Below are 22840 nucleotides of genomic sequence, written 5' to 3' on the forward strand. Positions count from 1 at the left end.
TCCTTTATATCTTGTCATGTTTCAAGGGATTGGGGTCCTCTTACACCAAGAATATCATGATATTAAAGACATTTACATAATTAAGATTAAGTATATAGAGTAAAGAACTTGTTTTTAGTTACATTTTGGATATCATAGTAAATAATTATAAGGATAGATATTCTTAATTTTAGAAAAATTATATCTAATTCATTGATTTTTGAAACAATATTCTTAATTTTGAACAAAATTGGCTCTAGCAAAAATAATATAATATGATATAGATATTGGAAAAGAGAAAAAAAAAAATGGTATTTGGCAAATAAATTTTTCACATAGGCAATTGCAAATTTGCAAGGGAATCATCCCCTTTTCTAAACCAAATTATGTTGTCTGCAGAACCAGGTTTCCAATCTACCACAAAAACCAGCCAACAACTTTGATGACCCAAGTCTTTATCATTCCATCCAACAGGGCAACACTTCTCTCTTTCTCTCTACATGGCTTGTCTGGTTGAGTCCTCCACAGTTGAAACCAGTGATGGCATCAAGCTCCATACAAGGGTCTTCAAACCAAGGGAGGAGATCAAGGACAACTTGGTGGTTGTTCTGGTGCATCCTTACTCAGTCTTGGGTGGTTGTCAGGCCCTTTTGAAGGGGATTGCTCTTGGGTTAGCAGAAAAAGGCTACAGAGCTGTGACCTTTGACATGAGAGGCGCCGGAAGATCCACAGGAAGGCCTTCTCTTACTGGGTTTTCAGAAATCAAGGATGTGGTTGCTGTCTGCAAATGGGTCTGTGACAATCTTTCTTCTGATAGGATTTTGTTGGTGGGTTCTTCTGCAGGTATGAAAAATTCTGTGTTCTTTTCATTATTTATGTGAAATTTTGGGATCATCTGATTTTCTTGGTGGGTAGTGGTTAGATTGCTTGTTGGATTGTTATTGATGGATGACTCTGCAGATCTGTGAAATGGGTGCTCTGTATTTAGAAGTTATGGCACTCTTGGATGTGGGGTTGATTAATTTTGTGTATGGGTAGGGTTTAGTTAATTTGTTATAGAATTTTCACATGTATTCTGACTTATTCTAAGATAAACATAGTATCTGCACAATATATATCTATTTATATCAGGTTTAGTCTCTGACTCTTTCTTTTTTCCTTTTTTCAATACTGGTTTTGTCTTCCGCTGAGATTTGAAGTTTGGTGAAATAGGTTCAGATTTAAGTGCCTTCATCATTATCTGTGAGTGATGGGCCTTGTGATGATCATTACGAAGTTGGGATTTCATGATTATTAGTTGATGGGGTTAAAAGAACTAAAAATTGGGTCTTGAACCTTTTTTTTTTTGCACCCATTCAGTTTTCTATTCCCCGTTGTAGATTTTCTTTTGTGTTGTTTTGGTCAGTATTAATGCTGGAATTGCTGGAAGAAACCTTTGAATTTAGTGGGGAAGCTGGATTCCTAGTTTGATTTATTGATTAAATGATCTGGAACTAGAAATTGGTTGAATATTTTGTGTGTCAAGGTACCGAATTGGTTCAGCTCTAAGATTGAAATCATATATATGATTTCACCATATCAAATCTAGGTTGATTTAGCATTTGATTTTGGAAATGATGATAAAGGTAGAAATATTGTATTTGTAATCACTGTTTGAGCTTTGATGTCTTAGAAAGCTCTCAGGGATCTAAAATTAATTTTGTTTGCATTGGTGTGGGTATAAAACCAATCTGGACATCAAAATGGAAAGTTTTTTTCTTTTAGGTTTCCAGCTATGGGTTCCGTCTGAGTTAGAAAATTAGATGGATATTCTGGTTAGGACATTAAATTCTCGAGACTCAGATTAATTAATTATTTTATTTTGAGATAAATTAAACAGTACCATTGTAAGTGGTACCATGGCTGCAACTAAGGCAGGTTGGATGAGGTTGAAGGACAACCCACCAATTAAATGTCACCTCAGGTTGAAGCTTTTCAACCCAGGGGGCAGGGTCATTTTTTCGGGTTGGTCAGGTTATGTAAGGCATTCATTCTTTTTACATCTTATGTTCTGTGTTTTTTTTTATGCCTAAAATTCACTTTTCTATACTAGTCAAGCATATCTTGAAGCATGGTCACGAAATAATGCATTGGATGGAAGCTGAAATAAGTTAGAGAAACAACATGAACTTGCAATAAATTCTGTTGTAATGTTAAATTCTTTTACTATAAACAATTGAAATCAATTTAAACTAGGTTTTGATTATCATGTTTATAGTTATTATTTCTTTACCAACTCCTTCCTCCTTATTTTTTTTCATTTTGTATTTATGCACCATTAACATTTTAGGTTTGGCTGAGATTTTCCAAAGCCTGAGCTCAAGTTCAATATAATCTTTGGTCGACCTAAGCTGCTTGGTTTTTTTGGGGTTGGTTCAGGGTGGATGGTTTCAACCTGTTCAAATTGCAGCTTTTAGTGGCACATACATGATCATTCATTCCATGAGTTGTACTTGCTGTTAGATCATCCAAACATGATAATTAAGAGCACAGACAATGTCATTTTCTTTCTCCTACCACCTCTTTGTATTAATGGTTCTGCTTTCCCAGCATTCAAGAGTTGTGGAAGAAAGCTGCCCTTTCTGGGTAGCTGTCTTTATTTGGGCTGTTGTCTAGGAATGGACCACCTTAATCTAGAGGTTGGGACATGGTTAATTGGTATTCTGTGCACCATCTTTTGATCCATCACTTGATGGCCTATGTCTAGATTAATTGGGTGCTGCCAAAATCATTTAAGAGCCTCCCCTTGGTGGCATGGGAAATTTATCAAGAAGAGGGAGTGAAGGGTTGTACCCATTTGTGTGGTTTCAAATATTTGAAAGGAAAGGAACCTTAGAACCTGTGATGGGTTAGAAACATCTTTTACTGAGATTAAAGTGATGTTTCTGGATGTGTGAACAGAGTGTGGGTCTTTTATTATATACATATGTTTTCCTTGTGTATTTGGATTAAACTTCCTGTTTACATGGGTTATGGCCCATTTTGCCCTTTCTTTCTTCATGTATATATTGAAAAAAGAAAAAGAGGTCATTGGAGGACATTGTCAATGATTATGCAGCCTTCTGTTTAGATAGTGTTTCTGTACACACTGTCTTAATTCTGTTTCTGATACATATGCAAATTCAGAACCACCAAAGCCATGACCTCTAGGAATTAGAAGAAGTTGGGTTATTATTTTGGATTGTTGATTTGGCACTTAATCTCTATACTCGTACAATTAACTTGCTTAATCTAGTTAAGTCACTTAAGTCCTTAAGTACCCTCCAGTAGAGCTATTTGAATGTCTCAAGTAATTGATACCAATTGCATTATGAAATGATGAAAAGGTGGAACATTATTGACTGCTCCAATTTCACATGAAGCAAATGCTTGGGAAAATCTGTATTAATGGCATTTCCCAGCGAAGCAGCTGAATTTAAACTTGATTGATCTCCCACTATAGGTTTAATTTACTTTTGAAGATGGGCATGTTAACCTGAGAAAGAGAAAAGCTATGAAGAGATTATCCTCCAGAGTTTATTGAAGAGCTCTCCCTTGTGCACATCTCAATGGAGGCTTTGATAGACTTTGTTAGTAAAACCACTAATCCCAGGGAAAACAATTATATGACGAATATATGAAGCCCAAAATAGGCCATAGGTCACTCAAGGACAAATCCCCAAGCACAAAAGAAGGGAAATGAGGACTCTGACATCTTGAGAGTAGGAAAAAAATAAACAGAGGCCAAACCAATGTCAAGCTCAGAAGTATTGGCTCAATAGCATGAGGCATACACCTCGCCTTTGTCCCTTCCCTAAGACTTGAAAAGGGAGATCTTAACCTCTAGAATTTGAAGATTTAACTGGGGAATTCTCTCTTTGAATAAGAGAGTGACTGCCAACTGGCCACTGAAAGCTTAAGGTGAGTTTTTAAGTCTTTGTGAGTGTCAAGCTATCTAAAAGCTTGCCCCACAAGAGCCTGCGATATTGCACACTGAGAATAAGAGCTTGAAGACTCTTTGCTACAATACCTCTTCCAACTCTAGTAGAAAGAGCAAGATCCTCCATTCTTAAACCATTGGTTGACACCATTAGAGGCATCCTTACCATCTACCAAGGTTGGCTAGAAGGTGGAGAAGCGGAGGAAAATATGGCATGAATTTTGTGGATAATAATATGTGAATTTCCTCATTATTTGAGTTGGATTACTACACATCTTTACTTTTGTTTCTTCCTTGTCAAATTGGTTTGTTTGCTTTCCCTGTTTCTCTGATCATCCATTGCTACTTCTAGTGTATCAGGTTGACTCCATTCAATGGAGAATTTTTCTCAAACCCGTCATAAAGCAGTGGGTAACATGTTTGATCCATCTTTATCATGACCTCGAGCATCAAAGACTTTTGAGAAGCAAAATAAAGCATGTTTTTATATTCTTGATTGCTTTTGTGATCTTCATCATATCCTTCCATACATTGTCTTTGAAAAATGAGAAAATATGATATCTTTCTCAAGGCATAAATATGATAGTTATTGGCGAACTGGATGATAATCATCAACTGCCATATAATAGTAAGTAGAATTTAACAGCATCCACGCCATGTCTTTGTAAAAACATCAGTTTTCAGATGATGGCATTTTACCTTCTTCCCTTCTCCTTTGGTACAGGAGCACCTATTGCAGGATCCGCGGTAAATCAGATTGAACAAGTGGTGGGCTATGTGAGTCTGGGGTACCCATTCGGCTTGATGGCCTCGATCCTCTTTGGCCGCCACCACAAAGCCATCCTGCAGTTCCCGAAACCTAAACTCTTTGTCATGGGGACTCAGGATGGGTTCACCAGCGTTAAGCAGCTGAGGAACAAGCTGAGCTCTGCAGCAGGCCATATTGAGACCCACCTTATCGAAGGAGCAGGCCACTTCCAAATGGAAGGGCCAGCTTATGATGCCCAGATGGCAGATAAGATCACAGAATTCATCCCCAAACTGTAGGAACTTCTGTTAGCTCGCGGCTACTCATTGCTCCATTCTTTGTATGTAGATGCTGTCTTTTCATTCTTCTGGTTCCTTCATTTGCAGCAAACTGGACCGATTCATTCCTTCCATCACCTTTGCCCTAGTACCTGTAAAATGTAAAGCTGTCACAATGTAACCGGCTTTAACCAGATACCAAATGGTTACTGCCATATTATATAAACCCTAGAACATGATGCATCGAGTAGAAAGGCAACCACGGAAAAACTAGAAAGACTGGCAAACATATTGAGAACAATCTTTACATGATCAGAAGCTACAACTGTTTGGAATAATCCTTTACATAAATACAATCCCAGAATTCCCAAAGTTAAATTACAGTTACAATGAATAGGATCATACAACCTACTCTAAATCTTAACTACCTAGGGGTGTTATCCATCAGTCTGGCTGTGTTTCGGGCGGGGAATGGTACAGTTGGGACTTAATTATTGACATGTAAGGAAGCTAAAATTGCACGTCATGTCCCTCATCGGATGCAGCTCTCCCTTCTTCTCCAGCCATTTTTTCACTGTTCGAACCTTTAGCTACTCTACCTTCGCCACCAGCTTCATCTTCCTGCCGTGCTCCTGCCTCCTCTGTTGGGAGCCAAGGAAAAAGGAAACATAAAACAAACATGGCATTGCACCCACCATTAATAATGTGCTAAGAGAAGGCCTTTTGCAGCTGCTTTTGAAGTCAAAAGACCCAAAATCTATATATTCATCTCAATGATTTTCAATTTGGAACACAAATTAAATCAGAAGAGAGATTTGGTACAAGATGTTTGTATGGATGGGCACAATCATGGCAATTCAAGAAGACAAAATTTGCAAAAGTGAACTCAAATAAAACTCAAGGCAACCATTCAATGCTCATTCTCTAAAACTTTATTTGAAAAAGGAACATTAGAACTTAATTGACAAAATTTGTACAGTGCCAGTATCGGTCAAATCTTAAAATTATAAAGGCAATAAAAAAAAGATGCAAGATACAAGGGAAGGTGCTGAAGCTTTGTTCTTTGTTGTGTTATTAACATGTTAGTATGTAATTAGTTATTACCGCTTTCGCCATCAGATGCTTCATCAAGCTTTGCAATTATATCAACCAGGGCTTGTTCTTGCTCCTGCATTTATGAGGATTAATTACATTTGTTATTGATATGGTACAGTGCATGAAAGGAAAAACAACTAAATGATGCTTGGTTTCTTACCTTCAGCATTTTCTTGACTTCCAGAATTTGCACAGAATCAGGATTAGCTGTGGTGACAACTCTCTCCACCTATTCAAATTCAGCACAATCAGGAAAGATGTCATGCTACTTGCAGTTGAGTAATCTCTTTAAGTTCTCATACCTCCTTAATTAGAGAGTCAGTGTTATATATTTCCAGGGAACTATCATCCTTCTTCTCAAGGCCGTTCTGGGATGGAGGAAAAACTTTCTTGGATTGACCCTTGGGAGTTCCTCTACCCCTTCCAGCACCAGTAACAGCACCTCCACGTGCCATGGACTTTTTCATCCCACGGCCTGGTCCAGGACGGCTACCTCTACGAGACATTCCAGACTCATCACCTTCCCACCTAATATCTTCAGGGGATATCTACAATTAACAGATAAAAATCAGTCACATGGAATTCATCTAATTCAGATGAGAATACAATAAAAATGGATTAAATTAATGCACGATACATGAAGGGCTATAATATGCATGCATGGAAGAGAGAGACCATATTATCAGGGAAATTAGAGTAGTACCAAGTGATTGGTACCTCTAGACTATGACTAGGATAAAATTGACCTCTTAACACAAGCTTTAAACCAAACCATTTGGTCTCCAGCTCCATGAATCATTGTCTCTGGCATCACAAATGGTCTGAGAAAAGTTTTACAATTGAAAATAGCTACCTCACACAACCCTCTCCTATCCCCACACCCTTTGAGGACTACAAGAAAAACAGAATGAATCTCCACAGCATTATTACCAAAGAATTAGCCTAGAATGAGATCAAAGAACTCTCTGGGTGTTAGCTCAGCTCCAGCCAAACCCATTTGGAAAGGATAGCAAAAACTTAGTTGCAAATGCATAAAGTCAAAAGAAAGGATTAATGGCCACTTGTTCAACATACAACAAGCACTTGGTATCATTTTGCTGAGGTCTTTATGACAATATGGCACCTCAACACTCATAATGACACAATAAGGACAAAGCTGAGGTCCCTCCCAAGGTCCATCTGCATATACTTTTAGGATTAAACTGGTGAATGTTTCAAAACATTGAAGAAATCCAATCATGTGATTTATCATACTAATCATTTTGTTTTTTTTTTGTTTTTTTGTTTTTTTGTTTCATTAGAAACTTCCAGAGACTTGACTCCACATAGCTTTCAACATTAAGCAACCGACTCTCTTTGCATTCAGCCATCATGTTGCAAATGGCAATGTTAGCAGGGTATTCGGACCCATATATCATAACAATACTGACGCAAGATTTATGACAAAAATTAGTACCGTTCATACAAACCTTTGAAAACACTATACAACTAGAGCCCCTTTGTGTTCATCCACCACAAAGAACTCATTGAGAGCTAGGTGCTACATCATACCGATGACACAAAATTAATTATAAACATTTAACAAGTCAATAAATATTTAAAAAACAAAATAAGAAAATAAAAAGTAAAACATCTAATGTTTACAAAGGAATATGTTATAATATATTATGCTTCACTCTAAAAAATCTTTCAGCATAAACATGTGAAACATTGACGTAGCATATATTTTTTTTTTTGATAGATAAATCACAGAAATTTTATTAGAAAAAGGGAGCAAGAAGGCAACCCGAAGCATACAGGGAGTATACACGAGAAACCACAAGACAAAAAACGCAAAAAAACAAACACTCACCAGCCCTCAACTAGAACCCAACCAATCAACAAAGTTAATTAAGGAACGGGGTTCTCCATCTAAACAAGACTTAGTCCAAGAGAAAAGATTACAAATGAAGGAGTTTTTCAATATTTGGATCGACAAAGCCTCATTATAAAAAACTATCATATTTCTTTCTTTCCAAACCGTTCAAAATAAACAGAGAGGAGTTGTCCGCCAAGTCTTTCCACGCTTCTTGTCCACAAAGGAAGCGGACCAACCAAGGAGAGTGTCTCTAACCATAAGCGGAAGGACCCAATTAACACCAAACAACGAAAACACAAGATTTCACAATATCCTCGCCTTGGGGCAATGAATAAGGATGTGATTTATTGTCTCCTCTTCATCACAACACAAGAAGCACCTGTTTGCTAAAATCCAGCCCCTCCTTTTGAGTTGATCTTGGGTTAGAACCTTCCCCCCAAAAGGACTCCCTTTCAACCGCAAAGCGCCAACTCCATTTGCACAATAGGGCCCTATTGAGAATAGAAAATTTTCTAATCCCCAAACCGCCCTTCTTTTTATGAGAACAAACCACATCCTACTTTACAAGATGGGGCCTCTTCTCCAACGCACCCCCACCCCAAAGGAAATCCCTTTGGATTTTCTCAAGCCTCAATCTAACAACTCTCGGCATACACAGCAAGGACATAAGATAGATCGGCATGCTAACCATAGTGCTCCGAATGAGAGTGATTCTCCCCCCCTTAGAAATGAACTGCCTCTTCCACAAAGCAAGTTTCTTCCGCATCCTTTCTTCCACGCCATCCTACATAACCACCGACTTATGAGGAGCACCTAGAGGGAGCCCCAAATAAGTGGAGGGGAGAGAACCCACTTTGCATCCCAGTTCAAAAGCCAAAACCTCAACGTTCTCTACTCTTCCCACCGGCAGAATTTCACTCTTGTTCAAATTGATGCTCAGACTAGAAATGACTGCAAACCACATTAATAGCCAACTTAGAATAGCCATTTACTCTTGGGAATCCTCACAAAAAATCAACGTGTCATCAGCGAACAACAGGTGAGACACTTGTATCCCACTGCCACCCCTACCCCTTAACCTGCAGCTGGTCAGGAAACCCCCCCTAACTGCTCTGTTTATGAGGCAGCTTAAGGCCTCCATCCCTAAAACAAACAAGTAAGGGGAAATGGGGTCCCCTTGCCTTAACCCTCAAGTGCTCTGGAAAAAACCCGCAAGCAATCCGTTAATCAAAACTGAAAAAGAAGCAGTGGAGATGCACCACCTGATCCAACCAGCCCATTTCTCCCCAAAACCCATTTTTTGCAGCACCGTCAACAAGAAATCCCAGTTAATATGATCGTAAGCCTTCTCTAGGTCCAATTTGCATAACACACCAGCTTCATCCCCTTTCAACAGCGAGTCTATGGCCTTATTAGCAATTAACGCAGCATCAAGGATTTGTCTTTCTTCAATAAAGGCATTTTGGGTAGGAGACACCATCTTACTCACTACCTTCTTCAACCTATTAGCTAGGACCTTGGCGAGAAGCTTGTACAGGCCTCCCACCAAACTAATGGGTCTATAATCACGTAAATCATCAGCCCTACCTTTCTTAGGGACTAAAACCAGGAACATGGAGTTTAGACTTCTAACAAATTTCCCCCTCTCAAAAAAATCCTTGAAGAAACCCATTAGCTCGTCTTTGACAAAATCCTAGCAAAACTGTCAGAAAGCAATGGGAAAACCATCTGGACCAGGAACCTTGTCCCCATTCAACTCTGAGAAGGCCAAAAACACATTTTCCATAGAAAACATCTCCTCCAGCCTGGCAGCCTCCTCACTCCCAATTCTATCAAACTCCATATTGTTCATACTAGGGTGCCAGCCACCAAGATCCGATAACAGATCCTGATAGGCCCTCACCACACCCCTTTGAACTTCTTGATTTTCTGAAAGCCAGTTACCATTAACTTTAATCTTTTTCAAACAATTCCTCATACTGTTAGAATTTGCCATCTTATGAAAGAATCTCGTGTTCTTATCGCCTTCCTTCAACCATGTTTCTCTTGATTTCTACCTCCACGAGATTTCCTTCATAAGCGCCCACTTCTTAAAGTCCTCCCTAGCCTCCTTTCTAGCCTCTAACTCCTGCTCATTTAAAGCTCTCTGCCGCTCTTGATCATCCCAAAAGGACACTTTGTCCAAGGCCATCCTCAAGTTCACCCCCACTTTACCAAAAACTTCCTTGTTCCAATTCTTCAACTTAATTTTTAAAGCCTTTAGTTTTTCTGAGATGACAAAACTATAAGACCCACTGTAATTGAAACCTTGCCACCAGCCCTTAAGAAGCTCCTTAAAGCCCTCCTCCTTCAACCACATATTCTCAAAACGAAATGGAATTGGACCTCTCCTCACCACACCCCCATCTAACAGAATTGGGAAGTGATCAGACATGGGCCTTGGGAGAGTGCATTGAGACACCCCACTAAAATGATTTTCCCAATCCTCCGAAATCAGAAAACGATCCAGTCTTGACCTGGATTGACCATTCAGCCCTCCACTCCAGGTATAAGGCCCCCCCTGAAGAGGCAAATCCCTTAAAGCCAACTCATCTATCACCTCCAAAAACCTTCTCATGGAACCAGACAATCTTCCTTCTCTACTACGTTCACTGCGAAATCTAATCACATTGAAGTCCCCACCGATGCACCAAGGATCAGATCACAACCCTCGAATGGCACCTAACTCTTCCCAAAGGGGTTCTCTATAACTTTTCAAAGTAGGTCCGTAGACCCTCGTAAAGAACCACATGAACCCATCCTCGCAGTTCTTAAAACGACACAAAATTGAGAAGAGTCCCACTTCCAGACCTACTAACTCCAAAACTCTCTTATCCTAGAAGACCACCACCCCTCCAGCTACCCTGTTGCATTCACAGCTCCCCAACCTAAGAATCTTCTCTCACCAAGACTGTGAATAACCCCCTGGGACATGTCTTGAATTTTAGTCTCCTGCAAACACACCATATCCACTTTTTGCGACCTGATTAGGGCCTTAATTACCTTCCTTTTATTTCTGTCATTAGCCCCTCTGACATTCCAGGAAAGAATCTTTAGCTTCATCTAATGGTTGAGAATTTAACCCCACCTTCTCTAACCAAAGAATTCTCCTTTCTCGCCCCATTATAATTAATAGACCACTCTAATTTTTTCAATTCCCGGTCAAACTTAGTGGACCCTGACGAACCCTTCTCCAGATTTTGCTCTCTTCTTCTCTTGGTCCTTAGGAGCATATTCAGGATTTCACCTTCAAAACCTTCCGTAGAAAAGCCCAAAAATTTACTAAACCTCGCCAGGCAGCTATCATCATAACGGCATCCTTTCCCCTCCAAATCCTGAAGCAACCCCTCAAACTCCCCCCCCCCCCCCCCCCCCCCCCCCCCCCCCGCGCCTTCTCCAACCATTGACTTCTCCCCCTTAGAAACCAGCTCCCCATTGCTACCATCAGCCAGGATGATTCTCAGCGGGGTCTGCTCCTCTTCGTTAACCACGGAAGCCAAACCACCGAAGAACCCCTCACTCAACACAACCTGTCCGAAATCAGAAGGAGGAGTAGAAGAAGAGAGTTCCTAGCCCCCCAAAGGAAAAGAACAAGGATCGACATACCTGGATGCCTCTTCGCAGAGCGCTTCGTCAGTCAAGCGCCCCTTATCCATCATCTGAGAGGTCATTAGCAACAACGCCTCCCTCGACAACCCGACAAGGGGGTCGACTTCTCCGTTTGCGCCTCCACTTACGCCTCTAACTTTGGAGGGCGACTGCTTAACTCGAGCCCTAGGAAGAGAGATTGGAGCCTCGTCCCCATAAAAGGCCCCTTCTCCCTTTGCGTCAGCTAGAACAGGCCCACAGCCCTCACCCGACACCCCCTCGCTGCAACTTAAAGGACCATTTAAGTGAATGGGCCTTGGATCCTAGCTCACGTGACAACGGCCCTGGGCCTCCTCAAAAATTAAAGTTAAAGGTCCACACCTAGGCCCACTACAAAGGCCTTCCAGCCCACAACCACGGACGTCCATACTGTTGGAAGAGGACTCCCTACCCCCTCCCACTAGGTCGGCTGAACCACCAACCCATCCCCTCTCATTAGTCTCTTCTGCAGAGACCTCAATAGAAAGGATGGGTGGTTTACCTCCAGCAAGCACCACGTCTTGTACCTCCGATTGCATCCTCAAATACTCCACCTTCTCCCTTTGACTCCCGCAACAAGCCACACAATGAGACCCATCAACTTCTTCTCTGACCCTTAGCCCATCTTTCCCGGAGGAGCTTTCCGCCGGCACCACCTGCGTGAACCAAGGTGGAGATTCCCACCACAGTTGGAGAGAAAAGCATCCCGACCCCAAAACTATATGAGCAGAGTTAGGGACCTCCCATTCCACGCGCTTCACCAGAATCCAAGCCCACTGCAACTCAGACAAGGATCTGATATCTTCATCCACTGCAATAAATCCTCCGCACCCATCTCCGATTCTTTTAAACACCTCAAGACTCCAGAAATTGAGTGGGAGCCCGACCACCCTTACCCATGCCTCTACAGCATTGGAGTACTTGTAGGAACACCCCACCTCTGGGTTCCATCTGTCCAAGATAAGACAATTTTCCTTAATGCTTCTTTTGCCTCTGGCCAGAACACGCTCAGCCTCATGAGACAACTCAAAATCAAACATCAGGATACCCCTGCCTAACACAGCAATCTTCATCTTCCCCTTAACCTCCCAATTCTGCCGAGTCCAGCTCCTTACGTATTCTAACTCAGGTAAAGGAACTGAGATAATACCCCACCTCCCTACCAGACAATGTCTCAACTGATCTAATCTTCCACACACCTTTTTTTTCCCTACCTCTAACCACACTGACTCACCTACCCTTTTCGGGGTCGACTTAACAGCATCTGCGAAGGACATCGTCTCCACCCCCTTTTCCTTCCACTGAACCTTCGAAACTCCCTTCGACTTCAACGGAACCTCTGGCACATTGGTAAACTTTAAACCTTCTGACGGGACCACTCCAAGACCTCTCAACCTCACGGCCAAAGAGTTCCAGCCACTGGCCAGTCCCTTCCCTTCAGGAAAAATAATGCTACATCTTTTAGCTTCTAAATCTCAAACAGAGCATAGGATGAACCTCCCTGCCTTATTTAACTGTCGCTCCATTCTAAACTTTTTGTTTCCCTCCATCCATTCAATAACCCATCTTTGATCATCAACCTCTCTGCAACAGGCTTCAACACCTTCCAATAAGCAACGAAGACTAGCCTCCCCAAATCTAATCCAAGAGGCAATGCCTCTACTTCTCTCCCAAATACATCCTTTCAGCTTTCCACCCGAATCCTCAACCAAAATCTCAAACGATTTGGACTCCACCACAAACCGACTTCTTCCTCCCATAACAGCTTTGAATTCCCCCATTTTATGCCTACCCCAAAACTTCAATAGTGACGTAGCATATATGTTTCATAATTGATAATAAAAATCACACAATCTGAAGATAGTTTGACAGGGTTAACCGCTACATGCCACAAGTCTAGTTGGAAGTGTTTAGAGATACCATACAAGGAGTAGCCCTGAAACCCCAACACTTCTTTGCCACCCCCCCCCCCCCCCCCCCCAACACTTCTTTGCCCCCCCCCCCACCACCAAACCCAGCAACCCTTTACCAAATAGCATCAAGGAAGATTTTCTCATGTTCATAAAGAGTTGCGTAGTGTAGTAAATGAGAGTGGCAAAACATATTCAGGACAGAAGTGATACTGCTATAATCAAAATTGTAATCCCCTCTTAAAAATAAACAATTCTAGAAAGATGGTTGAAACTCTAGATATCAAGTGTATAGACAAGTTACAAAAAATCTAGCTCATACAAAAGTGAAGGATTGACTGTACAGATGCAGATATCATAGATTCAGAGTATAATCATTTTCTGGCCTGTTCAATGACGTGGAAGGATGAATTATATTAGATTTTTTCTGGTTAGAATTAAGATTTTGTAAGGTTAACAGGGTGCAGAGAACTAAGCAAAGCTACAAGGATCTGGGAGGCCCCTTTGCATATAGATGCCCTATAGAAGGTTTATAATATTGACCATTTGCCTATCTATAAAAAAGAGAGACTCCTTCTAAAGGACTTCAAATTATGAATTCAATCATGACTTGATGGACTCAACCTCAACTTCCCCTCCTGTTCATGACAGAGGTACCATGATCTCAAGGAGAAATCACAATGAATGTCTGAGAGTCCTTTGGTCATCTGCAAGTAAGGAAACAGGGGAAGAAGAGATGTTGGCCTTCTAAATTAAAAAATGGAATCTAAATCCATGCCTCCTGCGAGGTGACCCTTTTAGCTCAAGCAGAGGTTCACAATAAATTTTCCAATGGATCCTTCAAATAAAGGAGCAGTATATGCAAGGAAGATGTAGTGGACCAGCATTGATGCTTTTCACATCCCTTTTCCACCTCTACTAGGGTTATGCTGGGTTTTGCTTAGGCTTCTCATGGATAATTCTTCCAAGTGGTTCTTTAATGCTATAAGTACAAAATGGACCTCTCTGTCTTAAATTGTTAGAAACCACAAACCGTTTTCCTCGTTATTTAGGTGACCAAGGATCAAGGACCTGTCTAAGTGCAGTATTCATGAATTTCCAGATGCAACTTTCTAGGATTAATTGATAACCAAAAACATCCCATGTGGCACATATACTAAAGGACACATGTAAATGTGCTTCCATCTGTCAACTAAGGTGTGTAACATTAGCATGAACATAACAAGTCACTGCATGAACATGACATTAGCATCCACATACAGTACAAAAGCAAGGTGTATAAACAATAATAAGTATACATAAACCACAAAACAAAGAGTGCCAGTACTGGTATTTCAGAACTTCCAGATATTTTTCATAGCTGTATGAGTTAATAAAAATTTAAACAAAAAAATTGTGGTATTTTTTTTAAGACAATCATTGAGCATATATAGGAAGGCAACATCAAAATTACCTCTTTTAGATTGACCCATTCCCACGTTTCATTTGTTGTATTAATATCATAAACCAGAGCATGCCGTCCCTGGAAATTTTTCAAAATAGCGAGGTTAAGAAGAAGCCTCATATGTACTGGCACATTATGTAGTCAAAAAGTAAAATATACCTCAACAGGATTGTAGTCAGTAATCACAGCCTCATAGAAGTGGTTGTCTTCAGGCCACCTTGTCCATACCTTCTTTCCAATTAATGGATCATAGGTTGTACCTTCAGCAGCTTCATTTCCCACAAAGGCACCTGAAGAACCACGATTAGCGAGTTGGGGCCTTCCAGTAAGACCTGCAGAAGGGTACTGCATGGACTTCATTAAGGATGCGATGGGGATTGTCTCACCCTTTTTTTTTATCCAAAAAAAGAATCATCTACTTGTTATAAGATGAAATAATGTAACAAATTTTGATTTGTAGTTTTGTTTTCTTCTTACAATGTTCATAATTGGAGAATAAACCTTAGACCTCTCAGCCCTGTTTGCACTTCCTGTTTCATCAACCCCAAACACAACAAAACAGCATAGCAGAAAAACCCTCAAACCTAATTTTTAAGCATTCTCTTTGACCCTCCAATGGAAAACAGAAATTGAGAAAACCCTAAAACTACCCAAAAATATTCACTCCCAAAATCTCTAGCCCCTGAGGCCTGGCTCAAGTGGTAAGGGTGGGTTTATGGGAGGTTAAAGTCCCAATGGGGACAAAAAAAGAAAAAAGAAAAAACAACTACCTATCCAAAAAAAAAAAAATATCCACTCTCCAATCAACACAGCAAACCCACACACCATGACCAACCCAGAAAGCCCTAATCCTAATTGTTCCTTCCTTTTTCTCCAACCATAAAAGCTTCCTCATCCAAAACCATTCCAAAACCCCAATCTACCACCATTACCATTCCCGCTGCCACATTCCAAAACAACCAACTTCAATGGCTCTGGTAGGATTTACAGAATCAATGAATAACACACATTGATTCAAGTATGAATTTTGTTAATAATTGGGAACCAGATCCTTTTCTCTTCTTTCTTGCATGTACAATTAGTTTATTTTTCTGGTTTGATTTGAAACCTGGCGCAAATACCAGTGATTGGATGCCAAGAATTTGGAGGATTTGCCAAAGAAATTGAGGATTTGAACCTTGGAGAAGAGAGCATTTCCAGAAGAAAATTTGGGGTTTGAAGTAAAGCATCCCCTGCATTTTCCTCTCTCCTCTTGTCTCCCTGTCCCCTCCCTCTTTTTCTCTTTGTTTCCCTCCATTAACCAAAAACAGCAAATAACAAAAATAAACAACTAAATTTTTATCTTTCAAGAACACCTGCAGTCCAAAATTGTTTAACTCACTGGTTTTGTCTTCTTGCTCTTGGATCTTGGTGTAGGAGCATGTTTTAGGGCTGATGAAGATGGCTGCATAGTTGGATGCAATGCCGGAGATGGAGCACCCAAGGATAAGGAAGCTATCGACTGTGATGTCTTCTGTTTCTTGCGGGATGCTGAAACAGTGGGGCTAGGTATGGATTCATGTACAGGCTGAGCAGCCATGCCATGTTGGAGACCGCCTCCCTTTCTCCACTCTCTAATACCAGGATTGAAACACCTTTTGCATTAGAAAACAAGAATGACCAAAAAACCCCACATATCAACTGATTTTTTTTCTTTTGACAGGTTAAGATTTTTTATTTTATTTTATTTTTTGGTCCCCAGTAAGACTCAAACCTAGTAACTCCCCCCCCCCCCTTCCCACTTGAGCTAGGTCTCAAGGGCCCCGAAGTAACAAATGAATGATTTTGGGGGGTGGATTGGGGGCATAGGGTAAGGGAAAGGAGAAAGAGAAAAAAAAAAACAAAAACATGGAACATTATTAGACCTTATGCTCCTGATGATGTCATCAGCATTAACTCTCGATAGAAGTTCCCTGTGTTCCTCATCTGATACTCTCAACTCTTTTCTAAGTTCTGTAATTAAACTTTCCTTCTCCTGGAAGACAAATTACCAGAAAGGCATTTAAACCTCATAAACATGGTTGATAAAAATTTACTTCAAATGAATATGAAAAAGAGAGGTAAAAGATTACCCAAGTAATTGCGTCAGATTGAGCTTTAAAAGCACGCAGGACTGAACTGTAGGCTTCTTGCTCAATATGGTGGATCTGGGCCTCCATATCACCGTGCATCCTTGGGAAAGGAGCAGAACCTAAAACTCCAGATCTTCCATTCCCAGAGGCACGACCCCCTCTTGAAAATCTATTCTGATGTGAAGGAGGAAGGTCATCATCTGTTCCTGCAGTTATTTAAAGATGAGTGACATTGTGTGCATGCTCCAATAAGATGGCAAAAAAATTGAATCTACAATAGAGGAGGGTGGGGGAAGAGGGGGAGAACCATTTTCCAGGTGCATGAGCATGCACAAATGGTCTGTTTATCTTATTAAACCAGTGCAAAGACCAATCAATCAAAGATACCCACTGAAGCATCTCACATGCAACAGTTAGCAACATTCTTGGCTAGAGTATTGTGTAGAAAAAGATAAGGAAGCACCGATGGATGTACAACACACAATAAAAACATGATATGTAGGCGTTTGTTGCACGTACCAACTTACCAATATAAGATAGTTTAAAAAAGGGGAAAAAAATCGATTGCTTCAGATCACATTACTGGCAACTCCAGTAGAAAGTCAACAAGTTTAAATGCAAATGAATTAACAACTCTAAATGTAAACAGATCAAACCATATCATTGAATAGATTCATGTGAATTGCAACCCAGTCTACTTCCACATGATAAAGATTTTGTCACAAGAAAGAAAGAAAAAAGAAAAAGAAATAAATAGAACATACAAAGTTATAACAATACATAACAAGGGCATGGAACTAATCGGTGCCACCACCAAACTACAATTTCATTGAGAAGATATTACAGATCCGTGACCTATATAAATAACATTAGAGTATAATAATCTCCCTTATCAATGATTCAGCTCATATATTCTCATCCACGAGTAGAACTGACATACATTTTGCTATTGGCAAACAGAGGAAGCCTCTCCAAATCTAGTAAGGGGTCAACAAACTATATTCTCATTCATTGTGGCAAAGAGTGCTTGTTTGCAAGTCAGGCCCATTAAAATCCAATACCTACTTTAAACTAATACTTTTTTTTTCCCTCCTTCCATTGCTCTTCTAAGAACCAGACATGATACTTGATGAAAAAAGAAGATACATGCTTCTTTTTTATATGCAAACAAAAAATATATTAAAAGCAGCTAAAAAAAGAAATGGCAACCAACAGATTCAGGCAGCACACCACAGTTGTCAAACAACCAAAATAAAGAAAGAAAAAGACAGTAATACACCTCCCACCCATCAACTAAAGCTCAACTAACGAATAAAGTCTAGCAAGAATAAAAAAGACCAATCAAATTCTAGACAGAAGAAAAAATGCACAAAAAAAGAATTTAAATGCATGGTCTGAATGCTCCACACATTTTTAAACATTCTATAGTTCTATTTCCATATGGTTCAAAATAAGCACAACGAACAAGACCATGCTTGCTTTGCTTTTTTCCCATTAAGGCCCCTTGCCAACTAAATAAAGTCCCTTTAACCAAGGTGGGAAGCATTCATTTTACTCTAAAAAAAATTAATAGCAGATGCTAAAAAATTCTTGCTTTATTCCAACATAAGTGGATGTCGTCAATTGATTCTTCTACACTCTTGCAAAGATAGCAACGATTCACTGTAGTCCATCCTCTTTTTATAGCTTATCTGAAGTCAAAATCCTCCTCCATACTGCTTCTCAAGCAAAGAACCCCATTTTCTAGGACATCCAAGTTCCAAATACCTTCACTGAAAAACCCTTCCTCCCTCCCACTCCAACAAAGAATAAAAGGCTTTGATTAAAACTTTATTTTTTTTCCTTTTTTTTTTAATAGGCAAAAGAGAAAACATATACTAAAAGTGCCTAAGAGGAAGCGTAGCACAATACGCATAAAGTATACAAAAATGCTCAATAAAGGCGAAAAAGGAAAGGAACAAAAAGACCCCTCCATAGATAGATGTTGAGTGGTCCTCCATACATAGATGTTGAGTGATCTTCTATATACACCCTAGCCCAATTCACAAAAGTATATAAAAAAACGGATTTGGTTGCTTGGTCGGACTGCTTAACATCATTAAAAGCCCTTCCATTCCTTTCCTTCCAAAGCGTCCACAACAAACATTAGGGAGCGGCCCTCCATGCTTTTCTCCATTTTTTCCCCACTAAAGACCCAAAAACTCCCAATGGAAGACCAATGTAAGGTAGTGGGGAGCTTGTCTAACCCATGTCCCAACATAGCAGCCAGCTCCTCCACATCAGGCAACCCTCCCACAATAAATAATTCATTCCTCTCAAAATTAATGTTCTATCCTAAAGCCGCCTCAAACCAAATAAAGGTCTAACTTGAATACATCATCTACTCAAGACATGCCTCTACCATCAGTAGATAGGAGTTGGGAACCCCCCCACACCTCACTACCCCTCCTTACCACTTCAAAGTTCAAAATAAAACCACTCACCCTGCCCTTTTAGAAAAACAAGATAAGAGCTTCTTCCTTCACAAACACAAACAAATAGGGGAAAAGGGTATCCCCCAACCACAAGCCCCTAGAACTTGAGAAAAAACCAGAAGGGATCTCATTCAATATCACAGAAAACCATGCAATGAATATGCAATACTTCTTTTTTCTCTTAACAAAAAAAACACATTCATTATATTCAATCGCAAATGCAAAGAAAAGTGAGCAACTCTTTCAAGATATATAATTTTTGATCAAAAAGTAGAAACATATACTGCTCCAATGAAGATTCAATACTTTATTCATCCAATCCATCTTTAGCCAATGTTTTTCTTCTCTAAGACTGGCCAGAAGAAACACCAAATAACATGGTCACAAGCCTTCTCGATGTCTAACTAGAACATCACACCCCACCTTTAGAGGTTTCCAAACTTGAGTCTATGGCATCATTTGCAATGAGCATTTCATCAAGTTCACTTAGCTCTTTCTGGTTTGAGCAAGGACAAGGTGCCTGGGCCTGATGGATCATGGCATTTTCACAGCAGTATTGGGATTTCATTAAGAATGAAGTGATGGTTCTCTTCAGGGAGTTTCACGAAAGGCCATTTTGAAAAGAGTTTAAATGCCACATTTTTATTGTGTTCAACACCACAAAAATATTTCTAAATTTGTCTCATATATTAATGCTTCTAGCAAAAAAATTATTAGCTCTTAAGCTCTATGGCTACCCTTCCAAAGACATAATTCCAAATTTATATCTTGTTCCTTGTTAGATGGTTGTTCACTAGATTCCCTTCAGCTAGTGGTATACCACCATCCTCTTGCCTGGACAAAATACTCCATACACATGCTGCAGATTTCCAACTTTGGTAGGCCTAGTTTAGAGTACATCAAAGTAGAAGGGAGAAAATGTGGACTCAATCCGTTGTCCCTATTTATTGAGTAGAAAATTTTCCTCTCTTTGTATTTTTATAGGCAAAGATCATATATATTAACAGTGCCTAACAAAAGGGCACACTGATTTTTTCTATCAAATACTTCTAAGAAAAATTGTTCTAGAACCATTTTGCATAGAACCAAATAGAGATTCAAAACAAAAACTTCGGGCCAGTTTGTTCACTGATTTCAAAAAGAAATTCTGTTTTTTATAACAAAAAAAAACATGAATGATAACCGGAAAACAGAAAACAAAGTGTTTCATGATAACATATTTAAGTTATTTATGACTATTTTAAAAAAATAGTGGAACAAATATGAAGAATAATTGAAATAACATACTACATATAAATTTATTTTTAAAAAATATTTAGAAATATAGAAAATTGGTTGAAAACATTCCAAGTTCCCAAGGAAACTTTTGTTCTAAAAAGTATCTTAGAACCGTTTTTGAAAACTGTTCTCAAAAGTCCCAAATAGACCCTTAAACATTGACAAGCAACATCCTCCTATTGCTGCGATAAAACTTTGTTTTCCTGTATCTAATGCTGAACAAGAAATCTTCAGATAATCCACTTCCTTTCCTTCCCAATTCCTTCCCCCCAAAAAAACCAACCAATGGCTTGTTTAGATTTCCATTGAAATCATACAAAAAAGGAGAGAGTTGCACATTTCTCAGTGCAGGTGACCTTTTCAGGTTCTAGGAAGGATGTTGATTATTACTAGAATCAAAGTCGTACCCTTACTTACGGCGATGGTTTCAATTTTTTTAATAGCCCAGTTGCAAGAGATGGAACTATACCTTATGAAAAACAATGGACGTTTGGACAAGTTGTGCAAAGTTGCCCAAGCTGACAAAATGCAACAAAATCAAATATTGGCTGTAAATAATAATCAAGTAGATAACCAATAAATGCGCTCCAAAAATACCCTAGACCTCTACCAAATAGCTAGGAAATGATCAATAGCCAAAACCCTAATTTCTTCTCCTTGTTGCAAAGGCCAAGTCACAAGCCTCTTTCAAAATCTCAAGTTAAAGACCTATCAAACCCAATGATTCAAACTAATTTCATCAAAACCTCACCCTAATTCAGCAAATCAAGCTCTTGAAAACCCTAGAAAACCACAAAAGGCCTTAAAAGCAGCAACTTTGATAAACTCACCACTGCTATCAGAAAGCCCGTAGTCCATCACACTTTTTTTTCAAGCCAGATCTTCACTCCAAGTAGAGAAGACCCAGAAAAATCACTTCAAGCACTTCCGAACAACCAAAACTCTGCCAATTTCTTCAAAAACACAAGCTAATGCAAACAATACAAATCGATCAGCCGCGAATTGCCCTTCGAATTCCAGCCTCCATTCAATTTCACGAGCTTCGGCGCCGATTCTGCCCACGGAAACCGCAAGAAATATTCGATCAATCTCTCCCAGAACCGAGCCACTCGGATCAAACTAAAACCACCGACTCTGAACTATGCCTGAAGCTTCGTATATCAATTTCCAAGCACAAAAACCACGAAAAAAAAAAACAATCAATTTCTTCAGAACCATAAGCAATGCATGTCAACTCAAAACAATAAATTCCCAAACAGTTGTTTGAATTTCACCAACCAACCGACTCCTGAAGCTTCAAAGACTCGCTTCAATGACAGAAACTCGCAAAAAATCCATCAATTTGTTCAGAAACTCGGCTTGAGATCATCAACAGAAAACCCTGAATTCGTGCATTGCTGTTAGAATTCCAAACGTACTTTCAAATCGAGAAGCTTCAAAGTTTCCATCTTTGATTTGAAAACGGAGACACAGATTGAAGTTCGAATTGTGCCGGTGAATGAACAAAGAGGGAAGGAGTTGGAGAAGCCAACGGGGAGGGGTCGGGGGAACACGGAATTGAAATTGGTTTTAGGGCGTTCGATTTTTTCACTCTATAGTTGATTTTGAGTTCCGCGGCAGTCATTGGTTGGGACCTCCGGAGACGCGTTTTGTTGGAAAGACGAATTCTCCAAAGCCGCGGGTACTTTTTGGTGATGTATTTCGCTTCGTTATCGATGTGGGACAAAACGCTGCTTTGGGTAGTTGTGGCGTTTCGATCATTAAAGTATTCTAAATATATTTTTATTTCATTTTTTTATTTACTTAGGCTGCATAAAATAAATTATTACTTTATATTAGCATCAATTAATATTTTAATAGGATATAATTAAATAAAATCAGCTAATATGATAATCTTTTGAAGAGACGAATAGAGGAAAATCATTTCCTAATCTTTTATATGTAAATTATCAACTTATTTTCATAATCTATCAAATAAAATATTTTATATTTATCATATATAACGTGGGTTCTCATAAAATTTCAGATAAAGAAAAAAATA

At 39.5% G+C, this 22840-nt stretch overlaps 2 protein-coding genes across 12 annotated transcripts; one reads left to right on the plus strand and one right to left on the minus strand.

Annotated features, from left to right (window-relative positions):
• Positions 1 to 36: 36 nt before the first annotated feature.
• Positions 37 to 5341, plus strand: LOC100251931 (uncharacterized). Its single transcript, XM_002285585.5, has 2 exons — positions 37 to 822; positions 4662 to 5341. The coding sequence occupies exons 1-2, from the start codon at positions 480 to 482 to the stop codon at positions 4982 to 4984; spliced, it is 666 nt and encodes a 221-aa protein (XP_002285621.1). The 5' UTR covers positions 37 to 479; the 3' UTR covers positions 4985 to 5341.
• Positions 5228 to 22516, minus strand: LOC100257061 (protein EMSY-LIKE 3). 11 transcript variants are annotated; one of them, XM_010652998.3, is made up of 11 exons: positions 22078 to 22516; positions 21630 to 21950; positions 17048 to 17253; positions 16841 to 16950; positions 16318 to 16549; positions 15096 to 15281; positions 14946 to 15014; positions 6361 to 6606; positions 6219 to 6287; positions 6068 to 6131; positions 5228 to 5604 (listed from the first exon to the last, which is right to left on the minus strand). In XM_010652998.3, exons 2-11 carry the CDS (start codon positions 21655 to 21657, stop codon positions 5474 to 5476), a joined length of 1341 nt encoding a protein of 446 aa, XP_010651300.1. In that variant the 5' UTR covers positions 21658 to 21950; positions 22078 to 22516; the 3' UTR covers positions 5228 to 5473. The 11 variants fall into 11 exon arrangements, with proteins under 11 accessions (XP_010651300.1, XP_059593333.1, XP_059593331.1 ...); XM_059737350.1 differs by having other exon boundaries at positions 17048 to 17247; positions 22078 to 22456; XM_059737348.1 differs by having other exon boundaries at positions 21630 to 21944; positions 22082 to 22451.
• Between the last annotated feature and the right edge of the window lie 324 nt (positions 22517 to 22840).

Source organism: Vitis vinifera, chromosome 6 (assembly GCF_030704535.1).
Source record: "Vitis vinifera cultivar Pinot Noir 40024 chromosome 6, ASM3070453v1".
In the NCBI taxonomy this organism is placed as follows: domain Eukaryota; kingdom Viridiplantae; phylum Streptophyta; class Magnoliopsida; order Vitales; family Vitaceae; genus Vitis; species Vitis vinifera.

Excerpts from the sequence above, each read along its gene's own strand:
- LOC100257061 (XM_010652998.3), bottom strand. The coding sequence starts at position 21,657 with ATGGACTACGGGCTTTCTGATAGCAGTG. Across the intron at positions 15,015-15,095 it reads CTGACTACAATCCTGTTGAG|GGACGGCATGCTCTGGTTTA; the intron begins GTATATTTTACT and ends AAAAATTTCCAG. Across the intron at positions 6,288-6,360 it reads CTGACTCTCTAATTAAGGAG|GTGGAGAGAGTTGTCACCAC; the intron begins GTATGAGAACTT and ends GAATTTGAATAG.
- LOC100251931 (XM_002285585.5), top strand. The coding sequence starts at position 480 with ATGGCTTGTCTGGTTGAGTCCTCCACAGTTGAAACCAGTGATGGCATC. Across the intron at positions 823-4,661 it reads GTTGGTGGGTTCTTCTGCAG|GAGCACCTATTGCAGGATCC; the intron begins GTATGAAAAATT and ends CCTTTGGTACAG.